General features: G+C 43.0%; 2 protein-coding genes across 3 annotated transcripts in view; one reads left to right on the top strand and one right to left on the bottom strand.

The window, feature by feature from the left end:
* KIAA1328 (KIAA1328 ortholog) overlaps positions 1–17324 on the bottom strand; it is a 294794-nt gene that overhangs the window by 271644 nt on the left and 5826 nt on the right. The window lies entirely within an intron of this gene.
* The window catches only part of TPGS2 (tubulin polyglutamylase complex subunit 2), a 33706-nt gene continuing 16477 nt past the window's right edge, over positions 96–17324 (top strand). The window contains exons 1-2 of the mRNA XM_004702961.2: positions 96–206; positions 9531–9610. Coding sequence (XP_004703018.1) covers positions 143–206; positions 9531–9610 — 144 coding nt within the window. The 5' untranslated portion in view covers positions 96–142. The remainder of the gene's footprint in view (positions 207–9530; positions 9611–17324) is intronic.

Genomic DNA, 17324 nt, shown 5'->3' with positions numbered 1-17324 from the left:
CGCCGCGCTCGCAGGCGCCGAGAACTACAGCTCCCGGCATGCCGCGAAGTTGACGGCCGAGGCCCCGAGGCGGGGGCCCGCCCGGCTCTCCCCGCCGCTGCCCGCCGCTCTCCTGGCCGCGCGCGGCACGGGGGCACGAGCCATGGACGAGAAGTCGCCCAAGCCGCACCTGGAGAAGCTGACCCTCGGCATCACCCGCATCCTAGGTGAGTGGGGCGGGGCGGCTTGCCGGAGCCGACGTGATGGAGGCGAAGACGGGAGCGGGGGGAGCGGCACAGTGCTGGACGGTACAGACGAGTGGCCATCGCTAAGGTGACTTCCGTTGTTAGGACACGGGAGCAGCCGGGTGCGCGAGGCACACGGCCCCAGAAGAGTTTGCTGGGGTTACTCGGGAAGAACTGGGAAGCCCAAAGGCCCTTCTCGAGGTCCCACGACGGGGCCCAGGAAGGATGGGCGAACCCATGCCAAGGAGAGACTGCAGACCCTGACAGATGGGAGGTGGGGTCTCCGGAGAGGCTTATCCTGGAAACCCCGGCCCTGCCTCAGGGAAACGGTGTTGCTAGCTAGCTTCCCAGGTCAGCACCTGCCACGGGCCTCCGTGCACCGCCCCTGACCTGATCCACAAGAGCCAAGGTTGGCACCACAGATTGGGCTGTTGTCTTCCCTTTCTGGAACGTTTGGTTAGCGCATGTGAGTAAGCGAAAATGCTAGGTTCCTATAACGGCGGCAGTTAGGTGCCTTGTGCACAGTGGGCTGCTAACATAAAGCTCAGCAGTTAAGCCCACCAGCAGGGAAAAAGATGCGACCGTCTGCTTCCACAGAGATTTACAGCCGTGGGAACCCTAAGGAGCCGTTCTACCCTGTCCTAATGGGTCAGTATGGGCTCCATAGCAATGGGCAGGGGGAAGGTGGTGCAGAGTCCCACGGGCACCTCGAAAGACAGGCTTGGCTGTCTGCTCCTGAAAGGTTCTAGCCCTGAAACCCAGATGAAGTACCTGACACGCGATGGGTCCACTTGAATCAGAATCAACACAACGGCAACTCACAACGTGTGAAAGGAGGCCACAAATCCAAACTCACTGCCATTGACCTTATTCCGACTCATCATGACCCTTAAGACAAGAATTTCCCCTGTGGGTTTCCAAGATTGTAACTCTTTAGGAAGTAGAAAACCTTGACTCTCTCCGGATTGGCTGGTGGTTTCAAACTGATGACCTTGCGGTTAGCAGCCCAGTGCAGTAACCTCTTTGGCACCAGGGCTCCGAGAAAGGAGACCATTCATCTGTTACTTTAAAAGGTTTCACAGAAAAGAGGATTGATCGTGATTGATCTTACCTGAGGAATCAAAGGTTTCCCAGAGGAAAGATACTAGCTTTTGAAAGCCAAATAGGGATTACCCTGGTAAACAGAAGCCCGCAGCAGTGGCAGTGTAAGCAGGCCAGAAAGGATGTCTTTCCAACATTTATGGTAAAATTCAAATTCTGTGCCCTAGCTCACAACTCCCTCTATGAGGTGCCTTCACCTGTGTTTCTGACCCTCTTTTCACTTGGCTCGAAGGCCTTTGCAAGTTTCCAGGTCAGCGGCTGACAACTTGTGAGACGTAAGAGCCAATCCTGCCCCGCTCAACGACGTGAAAATTATTTGAGAGCCATACATATGTTTTTACAAATAAAAGAAATCATCACTATCTGAATAATGTCCTTTAAATGTTTTCAATTTTACTTCAGAGCCACATGTATGTACCGGAAAAGCTGCATACAGCTCGAGAGCCGCAGTTTACTGATCTCTATTCTAATTTATCTTTCCTGAAATTAACTTCTCCTGGACCCTTGAATGTGTGTGTGTATTTGTGTGTGTGTGTGACATTATTCAGATCTTTGATTAAGTGTCATAACCTCAGAGGAACAAAGCAAAAACCCAACCCACTGCCACTGAGTTGATGCAAAGGTGACCTTGTAGGACAGAGTAGAACCACTTGCTTGGGTTTCTGCGATTCCAAATCTTTACCACGGCCTACTGCATCATCTTTCTCTTGCTGATCAACCGCTGAATCTGAGCTGCTGACCTTGGGGTTGCTGTTGTTTTTAGGTGTCATCGAGTTACTTCCAACTCATAGCATCCTATGCACAACAGAACAAAATGCCACGCAGTCTTGTGCCATCCTCGCAATTATTGTTTGAGCCCATTGTTGCAGCCACTGTGCCAGGCCATTTTGTCTTCCTCTTTTTTGCTGCCCCTTACTTTACCAAGAATGACATCCTTCTCCAGGGACTGGTCTCTCCTGGCAACACGTCCAAAGTACTTGTAACAAAGTCTCACCATCCTTGCTTCTTGGGAACATTCTGGACATTCTTTTTTCCAAGACAGATTTGTTTACTCTTTCAGCAGTCTGTGGTATTCTAGATATTCTTAGCCGGCACCATAATTCAAACGTCTCAGTTCTTATTTGATGACCACATTTCACGTGCATATAAGGTGATTAAAAACCCTATGAGTTGGGTCAAGTGCCCCTTCGGCCTCAAAGCAACCTTGCTTTTCAATACTTTAAAGAGGTCTTGTGCTGCAGCTTTGCCTAATGCGGTGTGTTGTTTGATCACTTGACTGATGTTTCTGTGAGCATGGATTGTGGATCCATGCAAGATGAAAGCTTTAAAAAAAAAAAAAAAAGAAAGCTTTGAATTTCAAGCCTTTCCCCATCCTTGATAATGTTATCCATTGATCCAGTTGTAAGGTTCTGGTCTTCTTTACATGGAGCTGTAATCCATACTGAAGGCTACAATCCTTGATCTTCATCAGCAAGTGCTTCAAGTCCTCCTCACTTTCAGCAAGCAAAATTGTGTTATTTGCATATCGCAGGTTGTTCATAAGCCTTCCTCCACCCTTGAGGCCACATTCTTCATATAATGCAGCTTCTCTGAAGATTTGCTCAGCAGATTGAATAAGTATGGTGAGAAGATAAAACCCTAAGGCACACCGTCCTGGTTTTATACCATGTAGCCTTCCCTTGTTCTGTTCACACAGCTGCCTCTTGATTGATCCACAGGTTCTGTACAAACAGTTAGGTGTTCTGGAATTCCCATTCTTCTCAAGGCTATGGTTTGTTGTGGCCCATACAGTAGAATGTCTTGGTATAGTCAATAAAACACAAGCAAGCATCTTTCTTGTATTCTCTGCTTTCAGCCAAGATCTATCTGTCATCAGCAATGACATCCCTTGTTCCTCATCCTCTTTTGAATCTGGCCTGAACCTCTTGGAGCATCCTGTCAATCTACTGCCGCAACCATTGTTGGATGATCTTCAGCAAAATTTTACTTGTATATGATATTCACGATATTGTTCTGGAATTTGAGCATTCTGCTGGGCCACCTTTCTTTGGAATGGACACAATATGGCTCTCTTCCAGCCAGTTGACCAAGTAGCCGTCTTCCAAATTTCTTGGCATAGCCACAATGAGTGCTTCATCAGCTTGTTGAGACATTTCATTTGGTATTTCATCAATTCATGGCTAATGCTTTCAGTACAGCTTGAACTTCTTCCTCAGTCCCATTCGTTCTTGCTCACATGCTTACTTTTTACATGGCGGATTGTCAACCAGTTCTTTTGACACGTGACTATGTGTTCTTCTCATCTTCTTTTGGTTCTTCCTACATCAATGTTTTCTGCATGGAATTTTTCGAGATTGCAACTCAAGGCTTGAACTGTTTCTTGCATTCTTTGAGTTTGATTTGTTGAGCGTGTTCTTCCTTTTTGTTTTTCTAACTCTAGATCTTTGCACATTTTGTTGCAGTATTTTACTTTGTCTTCTTCAGCTGCCTTCTGAAATTTTCTGTTCAGCTCTTTGACTTCATCATTTCTTCCATGTGCCTTAGCTATTTTATGATTGAGGGCAAATTTGAGTCTCTTCTGACATCCACTTTAATCTTTTCTTTCTTTACTGTCTTTTAATGGCCTTTTGCTTTATTTATGTACGATGTTCTTGTAGCCTGCTACAGCTTATAAGGTCTTCTTCAGTGCAGCAAATCTGTTCTTGAGATCTTGGACTTCAGGTGGGGTAAACTCAAGGTCATATTCTGGCTCCTATGAACCTTAATATTTTGACATTGAGGACCTTCATTTGCTGATGTGACATGACTCAAAATTAGAAGAAACAGCTACAAATATCCACTACTCAGAATATGAATTGTATTATATATAAATCTAGGAAAATTGGAAGTTATAAAACATGAAATGGGATGGATAAATATTGATATGCAAGGCAATAGTGAGCTGAAATTGAAATTTGTCATGTTGACGTGGACAACTTGGTCTGATATGCCCAGAATGACAAACTGAAGCAGAATGGTGTTGTGTTCATCATGAAAAGGAACATTTTAAGATCTACCCAAAAGTACAATGCTGTCAATGATAATCTCATATCCATACCTCTACTACCAGCAAAACCAGTTAATATGACTATTATTCAAATGTATGTGCCCACCACTATTGCAAAGATGAAGACAATGACTAATTTCTACCTTCTGAAATTGATTGAATATTAATAATTACTTGTGATTCAAATGGAATCACAATTGGAAAGTATGCATTGGTGATATAGATGACTCCAGAGATTGCATAATAGAAGTTATAAAATCAACCACTTATTTATTGCGAATACCTTTTTCCAATAACATAAAAGCCAATTATTTATACATGTAATCTTCCAGGATGGAATATACACAAACTAAATTGACTACATCTATGGAGAGATATGCTGTGGATACCCAGTATCATCAGTAAGAACAAGACCCACAGCCAACTGGGTAAAGATGATCAATTGCTCATATGCAAATTCAAGTTCAGGATGAAGAATGTAAAAAAAAAAAATGATGACAGCCAAGATCTGACCTTGAGTATATCCCACCTGAATTCAGAGATCCTCAGAAGAAGAGATTTGAATATTACTAGCCACAGACCAAATGAGTTACAGGATGAGGAGGTGCAGCATCAAGGACATCAAAGATCATAAAGCTATAATTATCAGTAAAAAGAAAGACCAGTTTGGCTGTCAGAAGAGATTCTGAAACTTACTCTTGAACACAGAAACATAAACCAAAGGAAGAAATGAAATAAACAGGCAAGACAGACGATTTCAAAAAGCAGTTGGAGGAGACAAAGTACTGTGTATACTCGAGTATAAGCCGACCCGGATATCAGCCAAGGCACCTAATTTTACCATAAAAACTGCATAAAAATGTGCTGAACAATGGATATATGTATGGATTGTGATAAGAGTTGTATGAGCCCCCAATAAAATAATTTTTTTAAATGTGCTGAAAAACTCAGTTTATACACAAATATATACCCTAGCAAGGAAGTAGATATGTAATAACCCAGAGTTAGAAAACCAAAAAGAAAGATCATGAACTGACCTTTCTTAAACTCAAAGAACCAATGAACAAATTCAAGGCCCAAGGTTGAAGGATTCTAGAGCCAAAATATTGAACCACACAGGAAGCATCCAAAGTTGGGAAGAATACACAAAGTCACTGTATCAAGAATTGCTACTCGGCCATTTCAAGAGTAACATGTGATCAAGAACTAACTCACGGTCTTGCAGGAAGAAGTCTGAACTACACTAAGCCAATGGTGTAAACCAAGACTCCAGGAACTGACAGAATACCAGTGAAAGAGTTCAGCAAACAGACACAATGCTGGAAGTACTCACCTATGAATGCAAAGATTTTTGGAAGACAGCTACCTGACAAACAGAAAAAATCCAAATTCATGCCTTTTCCAAAGAAAAATGATCTACCAAATGCAGAAATTATTGAACAATACCAGTAATATCACACACAAGTAGTATTTTGCGGAAGATAATTTTAAAAAATGGTTGTAACAGTACATCCACAAGGAACTGCCAGAAATTCAAGCCAGATTCCGCATACGACATAAAATGAGAGATTATTATTGATATCAGAAAGATGTGTACCTGTGTTTTATGAGTATGCAGTGGCATTCAACTGTGTGGATCATAACAATTATGGATAACATTGTGAAGAATGTGAATTCCAGAACCCGTAATTGTGCTCCTGCAGAACTTGTACATAGGCCAAGATGCAAGCAAGCAAAACAAGATGGGTACTGAATGCTTTCAAATCAGAAAAGGTATATGACATAGTATCCTTTTAACATACTGCTCCATAACACAACAAAAAGGAAATTGAATGACGTCACAATTGAACCGAGTAAAATAAAAAGGATAACAAAATTATGGTGGACCACTTTGACAAATTTGATAACCTTGAAGAAATCAACAAATTTCTAGAAACCCACTATTTACCTAAAGTAACATAGACTGATTTAGAAACCTCAACAGACCCAAAACAAAAGATGAAATAGATCAGGTCATTAAAAAATCACCTTAACCAGGGAATTATATACCAAAATAGAAAAATTGATATAATTCTACTCAAACTATTCCAGAAGCAAGCATAACCCCAATAAAAAACAGGCAAAGATATTACCAAGATAGGAAATTACAGGTCAGAATCTGCTATGAACACAGATGTAAAGATCCTCAACAAAATCCTACCCAATAGAATCCCCCAAAAATTCACAAAAGGAATATATCATGATCACTCATACCAGGTAGGGAAGGATGGTTCAACGTTAGAAAAACAACCAATATAATCCACCATGTAAATAAAACAAAAGGGAAAACTACATTATATCATATGTCAGAAAAGACTTCATAACTCTCAGCAAAATTAGAATACAAGGGAAATTCCTGTATACAAGGAAGAGAGCCCTATAAAAGAAATCAAGAAAACAATACGTTTACAAGAGCCACATAAAAGATTAAATACTTAGAAATAAACCTAACAAAAGACTTATAGAAAGAAAACCACAAAACACGACTAGAAGGCAAACTATTCTAGAATGTAGAAAAGGACAGCAAACTCATTTTATAAAGTGAGCCTAACCCTGAGACCAAAACGAGCCCAAGGCATTCGCGAAATAGAGAATTACAGCTCTATACGCCCTAGAAGCAAACATCCTCAACAAATGTGCCATGTGCCTTTCCTTTAGCAAAGTATGTATTACTATTATTATCCCTGTCTCACTGAAGGGAAAGGGGCATTAAGACCTACCCAAGGTCACATAGCAAGTGAATCCCTAAAGCAAGACTAAAATGAGTAGAATACAGAAGTCCGACCTCCCATTTTGGAGCTGTTGCTCATTCCAAAATCTGAGCTGATTTGGAGGAAATTTTATGATGCATACAATCAGTGAACCATATCAGAGGTCTCTGATTCTTAGATACAGCATAATTGAAGGTGAGTACAGACTTGGTTTTATGGGGCATGGAGGCATGGAGATAGGGAGGAAACTGACACCTTGAAGCGTGAGCTTAGGCTATGAGGTGGAAGGAAATAAAACCAAATAGGCATAATAAGGGCCTTTATTTGCAGAACAAAGTGAGGACTAGGCAAGGTCTGATAAGAAAGCTTAAGTAGGGGGGAAATTTGCTAAGGATGGATCAAAGCAAGAAGGATTTATGGCTATGATTTCATCTAAGCTTTCCGTTGATTGTGGCTTAGAATATAGTAATGGCAATGGAAATAAAATTAGTGATGTGTCAAAGGGGTAGAGTAGATGGACTTTTATGACAATTCTAAGCCTTATATTAAGGATTTCAAAATCTTGGATCCAGGTAACCACAGACAAATGGAGAATGTGGGAGGAAGTATTGACACATGTTGTATTAACCCTCAACTGGATTCTTGTTTACCTCAGAGTAAATAATGGAACACAACTCCTTAAGGAAAGACCAGATTACCTGGAATCCACACCTGTTTTGAGTGGCAATTAGAAACATAGTTTGATTTGATTTTGATGTTTTGGATGGAATCCATCTTCCACATTAGCCTGAAGTAAAATTCTGAGAATCTTAGAGCATATAGTCATGAAGAATGCCGTTTAGAAAAAAAAAAGAAAGCCAGTTTCATGTCTGTAACAGATACTATTCCTCAATGGATGTGTATATGGATTGTGCTAAGAGTTGAACAAGCCCCCAATAAAATGATTAAAAACAAACACACAAACAGTAGGGCTAGATGAGACAAGAAGAGAATATTACAGTTGTTAAATCAGGGTCCTGAGTGCATGGGATCCATTGAGCTCTTTCTATATATAAACATCAACTAAATTGTGCCCAACAACCACTACTAACTATGTGGTCAGGACCACAATCGATGATTTCTAAAAGACTGGGGAAAAAAATAAGTCCAGAACCTCACCTTCCTAATAAGATATCCAGGCTTATACCACTTGAGATTAGACTCCCGACTACTGCCCTGAGATACTCTCAACCTTGAACTGAAATCCACCCCTGGGGTTACCTTTTAATATCTATATCTATATCTATATCTCTATATCTATATCTCTATATCTATATAGAGATATAGATATAGAGATATAGATATAGATATATAAATCAGACTGCCTTGTAAAATATCAACAACAACAACAACAAGATGCTATTCCTTTTTTACTTTTCACCAAGTCATAAGTATACAGATTCAGCAGAGAAGTTCAGTGTAAAAACTACTAGGACTCTAGAATCTCTGTTCTTTGTTCAACAAGCGAAATGATTGAATGACAACTGAATATAGAGCACTTTGTGTTAGGTCCTAAATTATGGAATCAAGTACCACTGAAGGGCTAACTCGTTCTTGCTGCTTTCACCCGAGCAGTAATAAGTGCTTTTCAGGGTTGTCTCAGCAACAAGTTTCCAGCTTCAGTGTACAAATGTAGGAGAGAAGGCAAATTGCAACTCTTGTTGCTCTTATTTTTAGGTGTCACGGAGCTGGTTCTGACCCATAACCCGGTGTAATATGGAACGAAACATTACCCAGTTCTACACCACCCCCACAATTGTTATATTTGAACCTGCTGTTGCAGCCATTCTGTCAATCTATCTCTCCTCTTTTTAGCTGACCTGGTACTTCACAACGCATGATGTCCTTTTCCAGGGACTGATCGTGGGTAACACATTGCGCTGCAAACGACAAGGTCCAGCAGTTTGAAACCATCAGCTGCTCCTTGGGAATAAGATGAGGTTTTCTGTTCCTGTAATGAGTTACAGTTTGGGAATCCCACATGGGCCATTCTACCATGTCCTATAGGGTTGCTGTGAGTCGGAATCAGCTTGACAGTGGGTTGGGTTGGGTTGGGTTGAGTTGAGTTGGGTTGGGTTTGGTCTCTCCTTACAAAATGTCTACTAAAGTTCTTGAGACAAAGCCTCACCTTCTTTCTTTGTAAGCAACATTCTGGCTGCCCTTCTTCAACACCTATATGTTTGTCTTTCTGGAAGTCCATGGTAATTTCAATATTCTTTGCCAACATCATAATTCAAACGTATCCCTTTATCTCCTGTCTTCCCTATTCAATGTCCAGTTTTCACACGCAGAGGAGGTGATTGAAAATAGCATGACTTGGGTCCAGCGCACCTCAGTGCAATTCTACACACACTCTTTTTCCTCCTCCAGAATCTTCCCCAGGAGTGACGGGGGTGGCCATCACAGAGAAGTTGCCTGCTGAACGTCATATGATTTCTTCATGGGAACAAGTAAGTGTTTTCTGCTGAAATCCCTCCAAAGGAGCACAGAGGGGGGCAGGAAAACTATTCTCATCTAAGGCCCGATGTGCCCCCAAGGTGGAGTTCACTCTTCTCTCTGTTAGTGCCCAGTCTACTCAACATTTCTCTCGCCTGAAGCATCTTCTTTAAGCCCCACTATGGTATGAGGACCATGAGACATTCAAAGTTATATATGACAAAGGTAAAAATACAGCAACGAAGGTAAAAAATATTAAAAGTCATGCTGAGCAGAATATTTATTACAGGGAAGAATTTACCTGCTCACTAGCTCGTGCTTCCCGGTCCTGCCGTGAACTGCCATTCAGTTATTCAACAAAAGTGTTAAGCTGTAGGATGTGCCAAGCATCATGCTTGGCGTTGAGCCCTAGGCATTGTTGGTAATCCCAAAAAACACATTGCTTAGCTCCTGGCATTACTACCCCAAACCATTACAAGTGGAATTAGAGACCGGACTGAGGACTGAGAAAGGGAAAGGAAGCATGTCAGGAGGCCTGGCCTCGTCTGGAGGTTGACCTCTAAGAGGTTATGCGAAGTTGTGAAGCAGGCAGAAGAGGTCTGGGGAAAGAGGATTTTCAGCTTGTAGAGAGACCCTGAGATGGGAATGATGAGCATTGTTCCCTGAGTGTAAACAAGGTCATTTGTCAGGAGAGCAAAGGAGAAGGGTCAGTAAGGACCATGCAGGACTTGGGGGGATCAACTTAAGAGAAAAGGGGAACCATGGGAATGGTTTTTGTTTTTTTATTGATCATTTTATTAGGGGCTCTTACAGCTCTTATAACAATCCATTTATTATTTGTATCAAGCACTTTTGCACATTTGTGGCTATCATCATTTTCAAAACATTTTCTTTCTACTTGAGCCCTTGGTATCATCAGCTCTTTTTTCCCCTCCCTCCCTCACCCTCGAGAACCCTTGATAAATTATAAATTATTATTATTATTTTCATATCTTACACCATCCGCTGTCTCCCTTCACCCACGTTTCTGTTGTTCATCCCCCTTGCGGGGGGTGGGGGGGTGGGGGGGTGTTATGCATCGATCATTGCAATTGGTTCCCCCATTTTCCCCCTTCTACCACACCTTCCCCCTACCCCCATGATATTGCTACTCTTATTACGGTTCCTTAGGGGTTTATCTGTCCTGAATTGCTTGTGTCGAGAGCTCATATCTGTACCAGTGTACATGCTCTGGTCTAGCCGAATTTGTAATGTAGAACTGGGGTCATGATTGTGGGGGGGAGGAAGCATTAAGGAACTAGAGGGATGTTGTATGTTTCATTGGTGCTGTACTGCACCCTAGCTGACTCATCCCTTCCTTGGGATGTTTTAAGCAAAGAGCTGGCAAGGTAAGATTTCAGTGGCTCCTGAGTGGCAAATAGATTTGAGTAGGGGACAAGAAATTACCCTGCAAGTCAATGAGTGCCTGCTAATGTGTATTGAATAACTTACTTAACTTAATCCTACAAAGTAATAATTATAACAAAGTAATAATTACAAATTAATTTCTATTTCTGTGATGAAGAAGAAACTGAGGCTCAGACCGGTTAAGTAAGTTGCCCTGGGTCACATAGGTGCCAAGTAGCAGAATCTGAATTTGAACTAAGAGCTACCTGTCTCTGAGCCTGTCACACAACCTCTCGATTGGAGGGCAACACTGAGGCATTCTTGCCCTCAGCACCCAGTCCAGGCATGTGTGCACATGTCCTTCCGTGCCATCCTCTCCCTCCCTGGGTCGGCCAACAGCTCCTCCAGCAGTAGTGGGGGTTCTCTCCTGGACCTTGGATCAGCACCACTTTTCTCCTGGACTCACTTCAGCCCTGATTCCATTAACACTTATAGCCTATAACAACAAAAGGGATTTCCAGAACAGTGTCTATTTGATGAACTCTCTCATTGACTGATCGAAACTACTAACCTTGAGGATAGCAGCCCAATGCATAACCACTGTGCTATTAGGGTCCCAGTGTTAGGGATCACTTTTTTTTTTTTCACTTGAGCAGTTGGTATGTCTGGGTTTTCTGAAGACCTGTGAGATGCTTGAATGCTAATGTACAAAATACAGAAGATAGGGGCAGAGTGATGGTATGTACAAGTTATGAACAAGATCCATTGCTAAGTGAGTCTTTAAGTCAAATTTGTAGGTTAGTTGGAACAGGTGCATATGGTTCTTATTCAGACTTACTTTACTGCAATAAAAGGCTTTAACTTTTTTCAATGATCTAAAATCTGCACTTGCACCAAGGGAACATGATTATAGTGAAGAATGTCTTGTGAGTGCTCCTACTCGGTACTTGCACTCATGAAGAGATCACTAAAGATATGGGTGCTGTAGCAAAGTGTGGTGAAGAAACCAGGTGATGACTGACTCTGAGAAAGAATGACATCTGGGGTCTTAAAAGCTGGTCTTCGAACCAGCAGCCATCAAAGTGCAGTGTCCACATAGAAGAAGCACACCAGTCTATGTGATCCAAGGATTATAAATAATAAAATCCAAATCTGAAAGAGGGAATAATATCAGAACTTAAAGTGAACACTGGGTTTGCAAGAGGCTATGGATGACGGCAGAAGTCCAAATCCATTTGCAGGGCCCCCACATGGACTAAGCTTCTGGTGATCCCCTGTGATCACAGTCCAGGAATGTAAATAGCCTTAAGCCTATCAGACAGAGGGCATTGTAAAGTTGATTGTGGTAGAGGTGGTAAGATTAAAATGTAACACATTAATTATCATTTGATCTCCCTTTTGACTCATTTTAAAGTTGTTTCAGCTTCTAATATATTCTGCTTTGTTTTAGAGTGAAACTTTCTTTTATTTTCTTGTTGTACTTTGTTTTGTATGATTTTCTGTATATGAAATCCAGGATACACCTATTTACCCAATAATTGAGGTAAGGACAGGCTTACTTGTACAGATTTACTAATCTGTAATAATTCCATATGAAATTGTTCACTTCCGATAGTACATATAAGCACAAGTAATCCCGTGCTTAACATGCTTACTGAGTACCCGACCCCATCAGGGATTGTAAATTTGAAAAGGGGTTGGCTCTATAGGAAGGTCTTGTGAGGTTAGAAAAAAGGCAGAAGCCAAAAGAATGAAACTGTTGCTCTCTCTGGTTCCGGTCTCCACGGAAGAGGAGCATTGATCACGGACCCAAGTAAAATGAACTCCTTGATAATATCAAAATAAATAAAAAGAAAAAGCTTGTAAGCAGCCATCTGTGATGCAATTATTGGTCTCCACTCATTAAGAGCACAGTGAAAGGGGAAAACCAGGACCCAAAGAGGAGAAGCTTGTCTGTAGAGCTGACAGCCTACACAAGCCACAGCCGCGCGGCCCTGAAACCAGCAGAGCTAGATGGCATCCAGCTGCCACCGTTGAGACACCCTGATGGCCTGGGAACAGAACACTAAATGAACTCAAGTTCTTTGAAATTCCATACTTAATGGACCAGTTGAGACTAGGGAATTCCTGAGACTGTCATCCTGATATACTCTTCATACCTTGAACTAAAACTATCCCTCTGAGGTCAGCTCTTAACCAAATAACTGACTGACACACAAAAGTAAGGATATTGCCCAAGAGTATGATACTCGTTTCAAATATAATAATGGTAAGAATAACTCTAAATCAAAGATGAGAAGATAAGGGGCCAGGGAAACTAAAGTTCTGAAAGCAGAACTGGAATGCAGTTAAAGAGAATGTCATCACACTCTGAAAAATGTATCTGTGTCATGTCTCCTGAACAGTTGGTATAGAAATTGTCCCGCCAAAGCACAAAACCAAACCTACGATCATTGAGTCAGTTCTGACTCCCAGGGATCTTACAGGATAAAGTAGAACTGCCCCATAGGGTTGGCAAGGCTGTAAATCTCGACAGAGGCAAATGGTTGGTGGATTTGAACCACTGACTTTTTTTTTAGATGTATAAATATTATATAAGTCATTGAGAGCATGAGAGATAAAAAAGATAATAAAATAAAGGAGTCAGACACATTTCATGGTAGCAATGCTCACCTCAGCCCCGCTTGGTGGTCCACGTGGAGAGAGGGGGAAGGGAAGGAGGGCAAGTGAGCAGCTGAGTGCTCTAACCACTGGGAAACCAGGAAACAGTCTAATGAAAACCTGATTCGCTATGTAAACTTTCAGCCAAAAAAAACCCCAATAAAATATTATCCTTTTTAAAAACAAAACAAACAAAAGAAACTGTGCACTATACCTCAGTAAGTAAGCACAAGTACCCCATGTTTACCTTGCTTATTAAGTCCACACAGCTTCTGGGGCACATGGGTGTTCTTAACTTCCCACCATTCCTTGAGTCGCACGCTAGTTCACCACTTACGGAGTCCATAGAGGCCCTCTGGCCCTGCTCCGGCCCCCTGGCAAAGACAGCACTCTGGGAAGCTTGTTAACATAGTAGAGTAGGAGGGGGCGAGGGGGGCAACAGCACCATACCACTAGGAGGGGAGTCTTAATGCCAACTCTGGGCCCTTGACTCACAAATAGAACTTCTCTGAGCCTCCCGTTCACCATCTGGAAAATAAGTGGCTTGGAATCAATGTTGTCAGCAGACTCATCCTGCTCTAATGTAATGTTCTATGACTGTGGAGTCTGGGAAGAAATGGTTGAACACCTAAATAGCCATATATACCTGCTGCAGTCCCCTGAGGTTCAAAAAACAGTGAACAATCTCATCCTATGTCTTAATATATCTCATCCTTTTTGTTGTTGTTCTTTCAAAAGCCGTTTCAATCTGCCTTATTCTGTGCAGTTATGTGATTCATGTGCACGGTGCCTTTTGTAATAATGGTAGTTAGTGTTATCTAATGTCTACACAATGCTTTTCATCTTTCAGGGACCACGGAAACATCTGCCTCTAAATTCCCATAGCGCCCACTGCCAGGAGAATTGTATTATTATTAAGCATTTCCGTGACATTTTATAGTTGCAGAGTGCTTTGCAATTCTGGGTTGGTTAGACTCTCTAGTCCCCAGATAAAAATTCATTTTACTGATGGTAAAACGACGGCCCACAGAGACCAAATGATTTGCCGGAATATCGCCTCTCTCTTCAGCCTGGCTTTTTCTCCCTGTTGCAGAGAGCAGGTCCTGAACTTCACTGCAGAGCTGCCCCTCTCCTGCCTGCCATGAATCTTCATAAGCTTCCCTGGTAGAGCGATCAGCCTGCAGACACCAGGTCACCAGTGACTTCCTAACCCCAGCCTCTGCTCAGCCTCTAATCTCTCTGCCTTCTCCTGCAATGACAAACCCTCTCTCTCCTTGGTTTCAATCCCTCCCTCTATCCTGGCAGTGTCCCCAAAGACTTTAAAATTGCCCAAGCCTTTCCATTCTCTTTAAGATGAAAAACAGACTTCCAGCCTTGTGTCTCCCTGTAGGTCCCTCTGTTCCTCTGCACAGCCACACATGTTTAAAAACACACACACACACACACACACACCTCAATCAGGACTTGGAAAACCTGTTTTTAAGGAGCCATATAGTATTTTCAGCATTATGGGCTGTGTTGCAATATTTATGTATGTACTAATGTAGCACCGAAATCAGCCATGGATAATACTGAAATCAATGGGCTTTGACCAGGTTCCAATAAAACTTTCTGTACAGAAACAGGTGGTGGGCCATACAGGTTCAGTGGTCGACAGGGTAGCCCCCTTTGTCCCTTTTCTTCACTTCCCAGCCAGCCACCCTCCAGCCTTCTGCAGGCTCTCTCTCCACTCCATTCCATGGACTTTTCTCTGTCTTCTTTGCCAAACAGTAGTCCTCTCACTTCACATCTCCCTTGCGTTTCTCAGTTAACCATCTCTACCTAGCCTTCTCTTCTCCTGGAGTCTAAAGCACATCTGATTTCCTTCTACCTATCTACTGCTTCCTAGTTGCCGTTGCCCCTGGCAACTCCACAGTGCTTATCATGTATACGTTTGTCGGTTGTAGAAGTTAGGAATATGTTTGGCTTGAAGAAATACAATACTAAACCAACAATAGCTTAAACAAATAGGACTTGCTTTTTCTTGCATGACAACTCACGTAGTAGAAGGTTGCTGTAGTCGTTTGATCAGCCCAGACCCCCAGAAACCACCATCTTAACTCTCCGGGGCTTTTCCTGCATGGCAGCAAATCAGCACCACAGGCAGGAGGAAGAGGTGAGGGGTGTTGCCAGCCACATCTGTCACCTTTGAACAGGAAAGTCACATTTCCTAGGAGCCCCTTCACTGGACTCCTGTGTACATTTTAAAGCCCAGCATTGGTTGGCAGAGAAGGCTCGGAGAACAAGTATTGTGCTCAGACAAAATCAGCATTCTGTCAAGGAGAGAGAGGAGGGAGGTGGATGGAAACCATCAGCCCCCGTGTGCTCCCCAGTCTCCTGCATCTTGTGCCATTCCTGTTTTTCTAGTGCCCTGCTTAGTATTTACTCCACAACGGATACTTACTGTATGTCCGAGGGCTGGCTGAACCAACAGGGAGTGGGTTCGATTCAAAACAACAGCAAACATCGGAAAGCGGGGAGAACGTCTACAGGGTCACCCAGCTGCACCCAGCTCCCCTTTGTCTCAGTCCTGAAAGTGACGCGAGCTCACCCACAGGCTCTTGGAGCAGGAAGGCTTCAAAGACTTCTAATTCCCCTGATTGTAAAATCCCAGTGCCTAGTTAAGCCTGGGGGCCCTGCTGCTCTGGAAGTTGTCTTAACGTCTGCCGTACACAGCTGCATCAAGGCATGTGGTGCCCACACACAAGCCAGTATTTATCCTTTTTTTTACTCATGAATTTATGGAGGGAGACTGCTATTTTATGCTGAGAAAGACTTTTGGGCAGAGTGTGCTGCCTCTGTTTTGCGTCTTAAGCAATTCAGCTCTGGCTGCGGGGTCTCAAACCTCCCTCAGCTCCACAGAAGGTTCCAGTGAACCAGGCCATCCAGCCCCCTCCAGAGGGTTTTCCAGACTGTCCTTAGCGAATCTTCTGGAGGGCTCCTCTCATTCTTCCACAGGCCACCCAGGTTTCTCTCCACTCCACTGAGGTCCTTCCTGAGGGGATTTCTAGCAGCTCAAGTTGTCCACATTGCCCCACACCTCCAGTAAGGTTTGGTCCTGTTCCCGGTGGGCTTCCCGGGCAGTCGCGCATCTAGCTGTGCTCTCGAAGAGCCTGCCCAGCATGGACCAGCACCTACACGAACATCCACTGTCACGCTCCGAATCCCTGCTGCTCTGTCACAAATACCACAAGTGAGTGACTTGAAAGAAATAAACCTTTTCTCACCGTTCAGGAAGCTAGACATTTGAATTCAGGGAGGGTTCTCTTCTGGGGAAGACCCTTGTCTCTTCTAACTTGTGTAGCTCCAACAGTCCTCAGTTCCTTGGCAGTTTTCAGGTGGCATCTGTCTTTCCCACAATTATCCTGCTCCTTACAACGTAGAAGTAATTAGCTTTCAGAAAAGCCCTGCACTGCTGTGGCCTTGTTAGCATAACACAAAAAAACGCTGTTCTAAATATGATTATACCCTTAGGTATAGGAATTAGGGTTCCAACACATATTTTGAGGGGGATACAATTCAACCCATCATGCCCTGTTTGCCAGCAGTCCTGCATCTACCACGGAGACCCTCCCTGCTCACGTGGCCCCTCAAAGGAGCCAGAGCCGTGTGGCACAGAGAGGAAGCAAGGGGCAGTGAAGT

The sequence above is a fragment of the Echinops telfairi genome, unplaced genomic scaffold, assembly GCF_000313985.2.
Source record: "Echinops telfairi isolate 266 unplaced genomic scaffold, ASM31398v2 ScPeMD7_7400;HRSCAF=8409, whole genome shotgun sequence".
NCBI classification, from domain to species: domain Eukaryota; kingdom Metazoa; phylum Chordata; class Mammalia; order Afrosoricida; family Tenrecidae; genus Echinops; species Echinops telfairi.
Note: the sequence above shows the minus strand (reverse complement) of the source record. Positions and strands in the feature narration are given on the sequence as shown.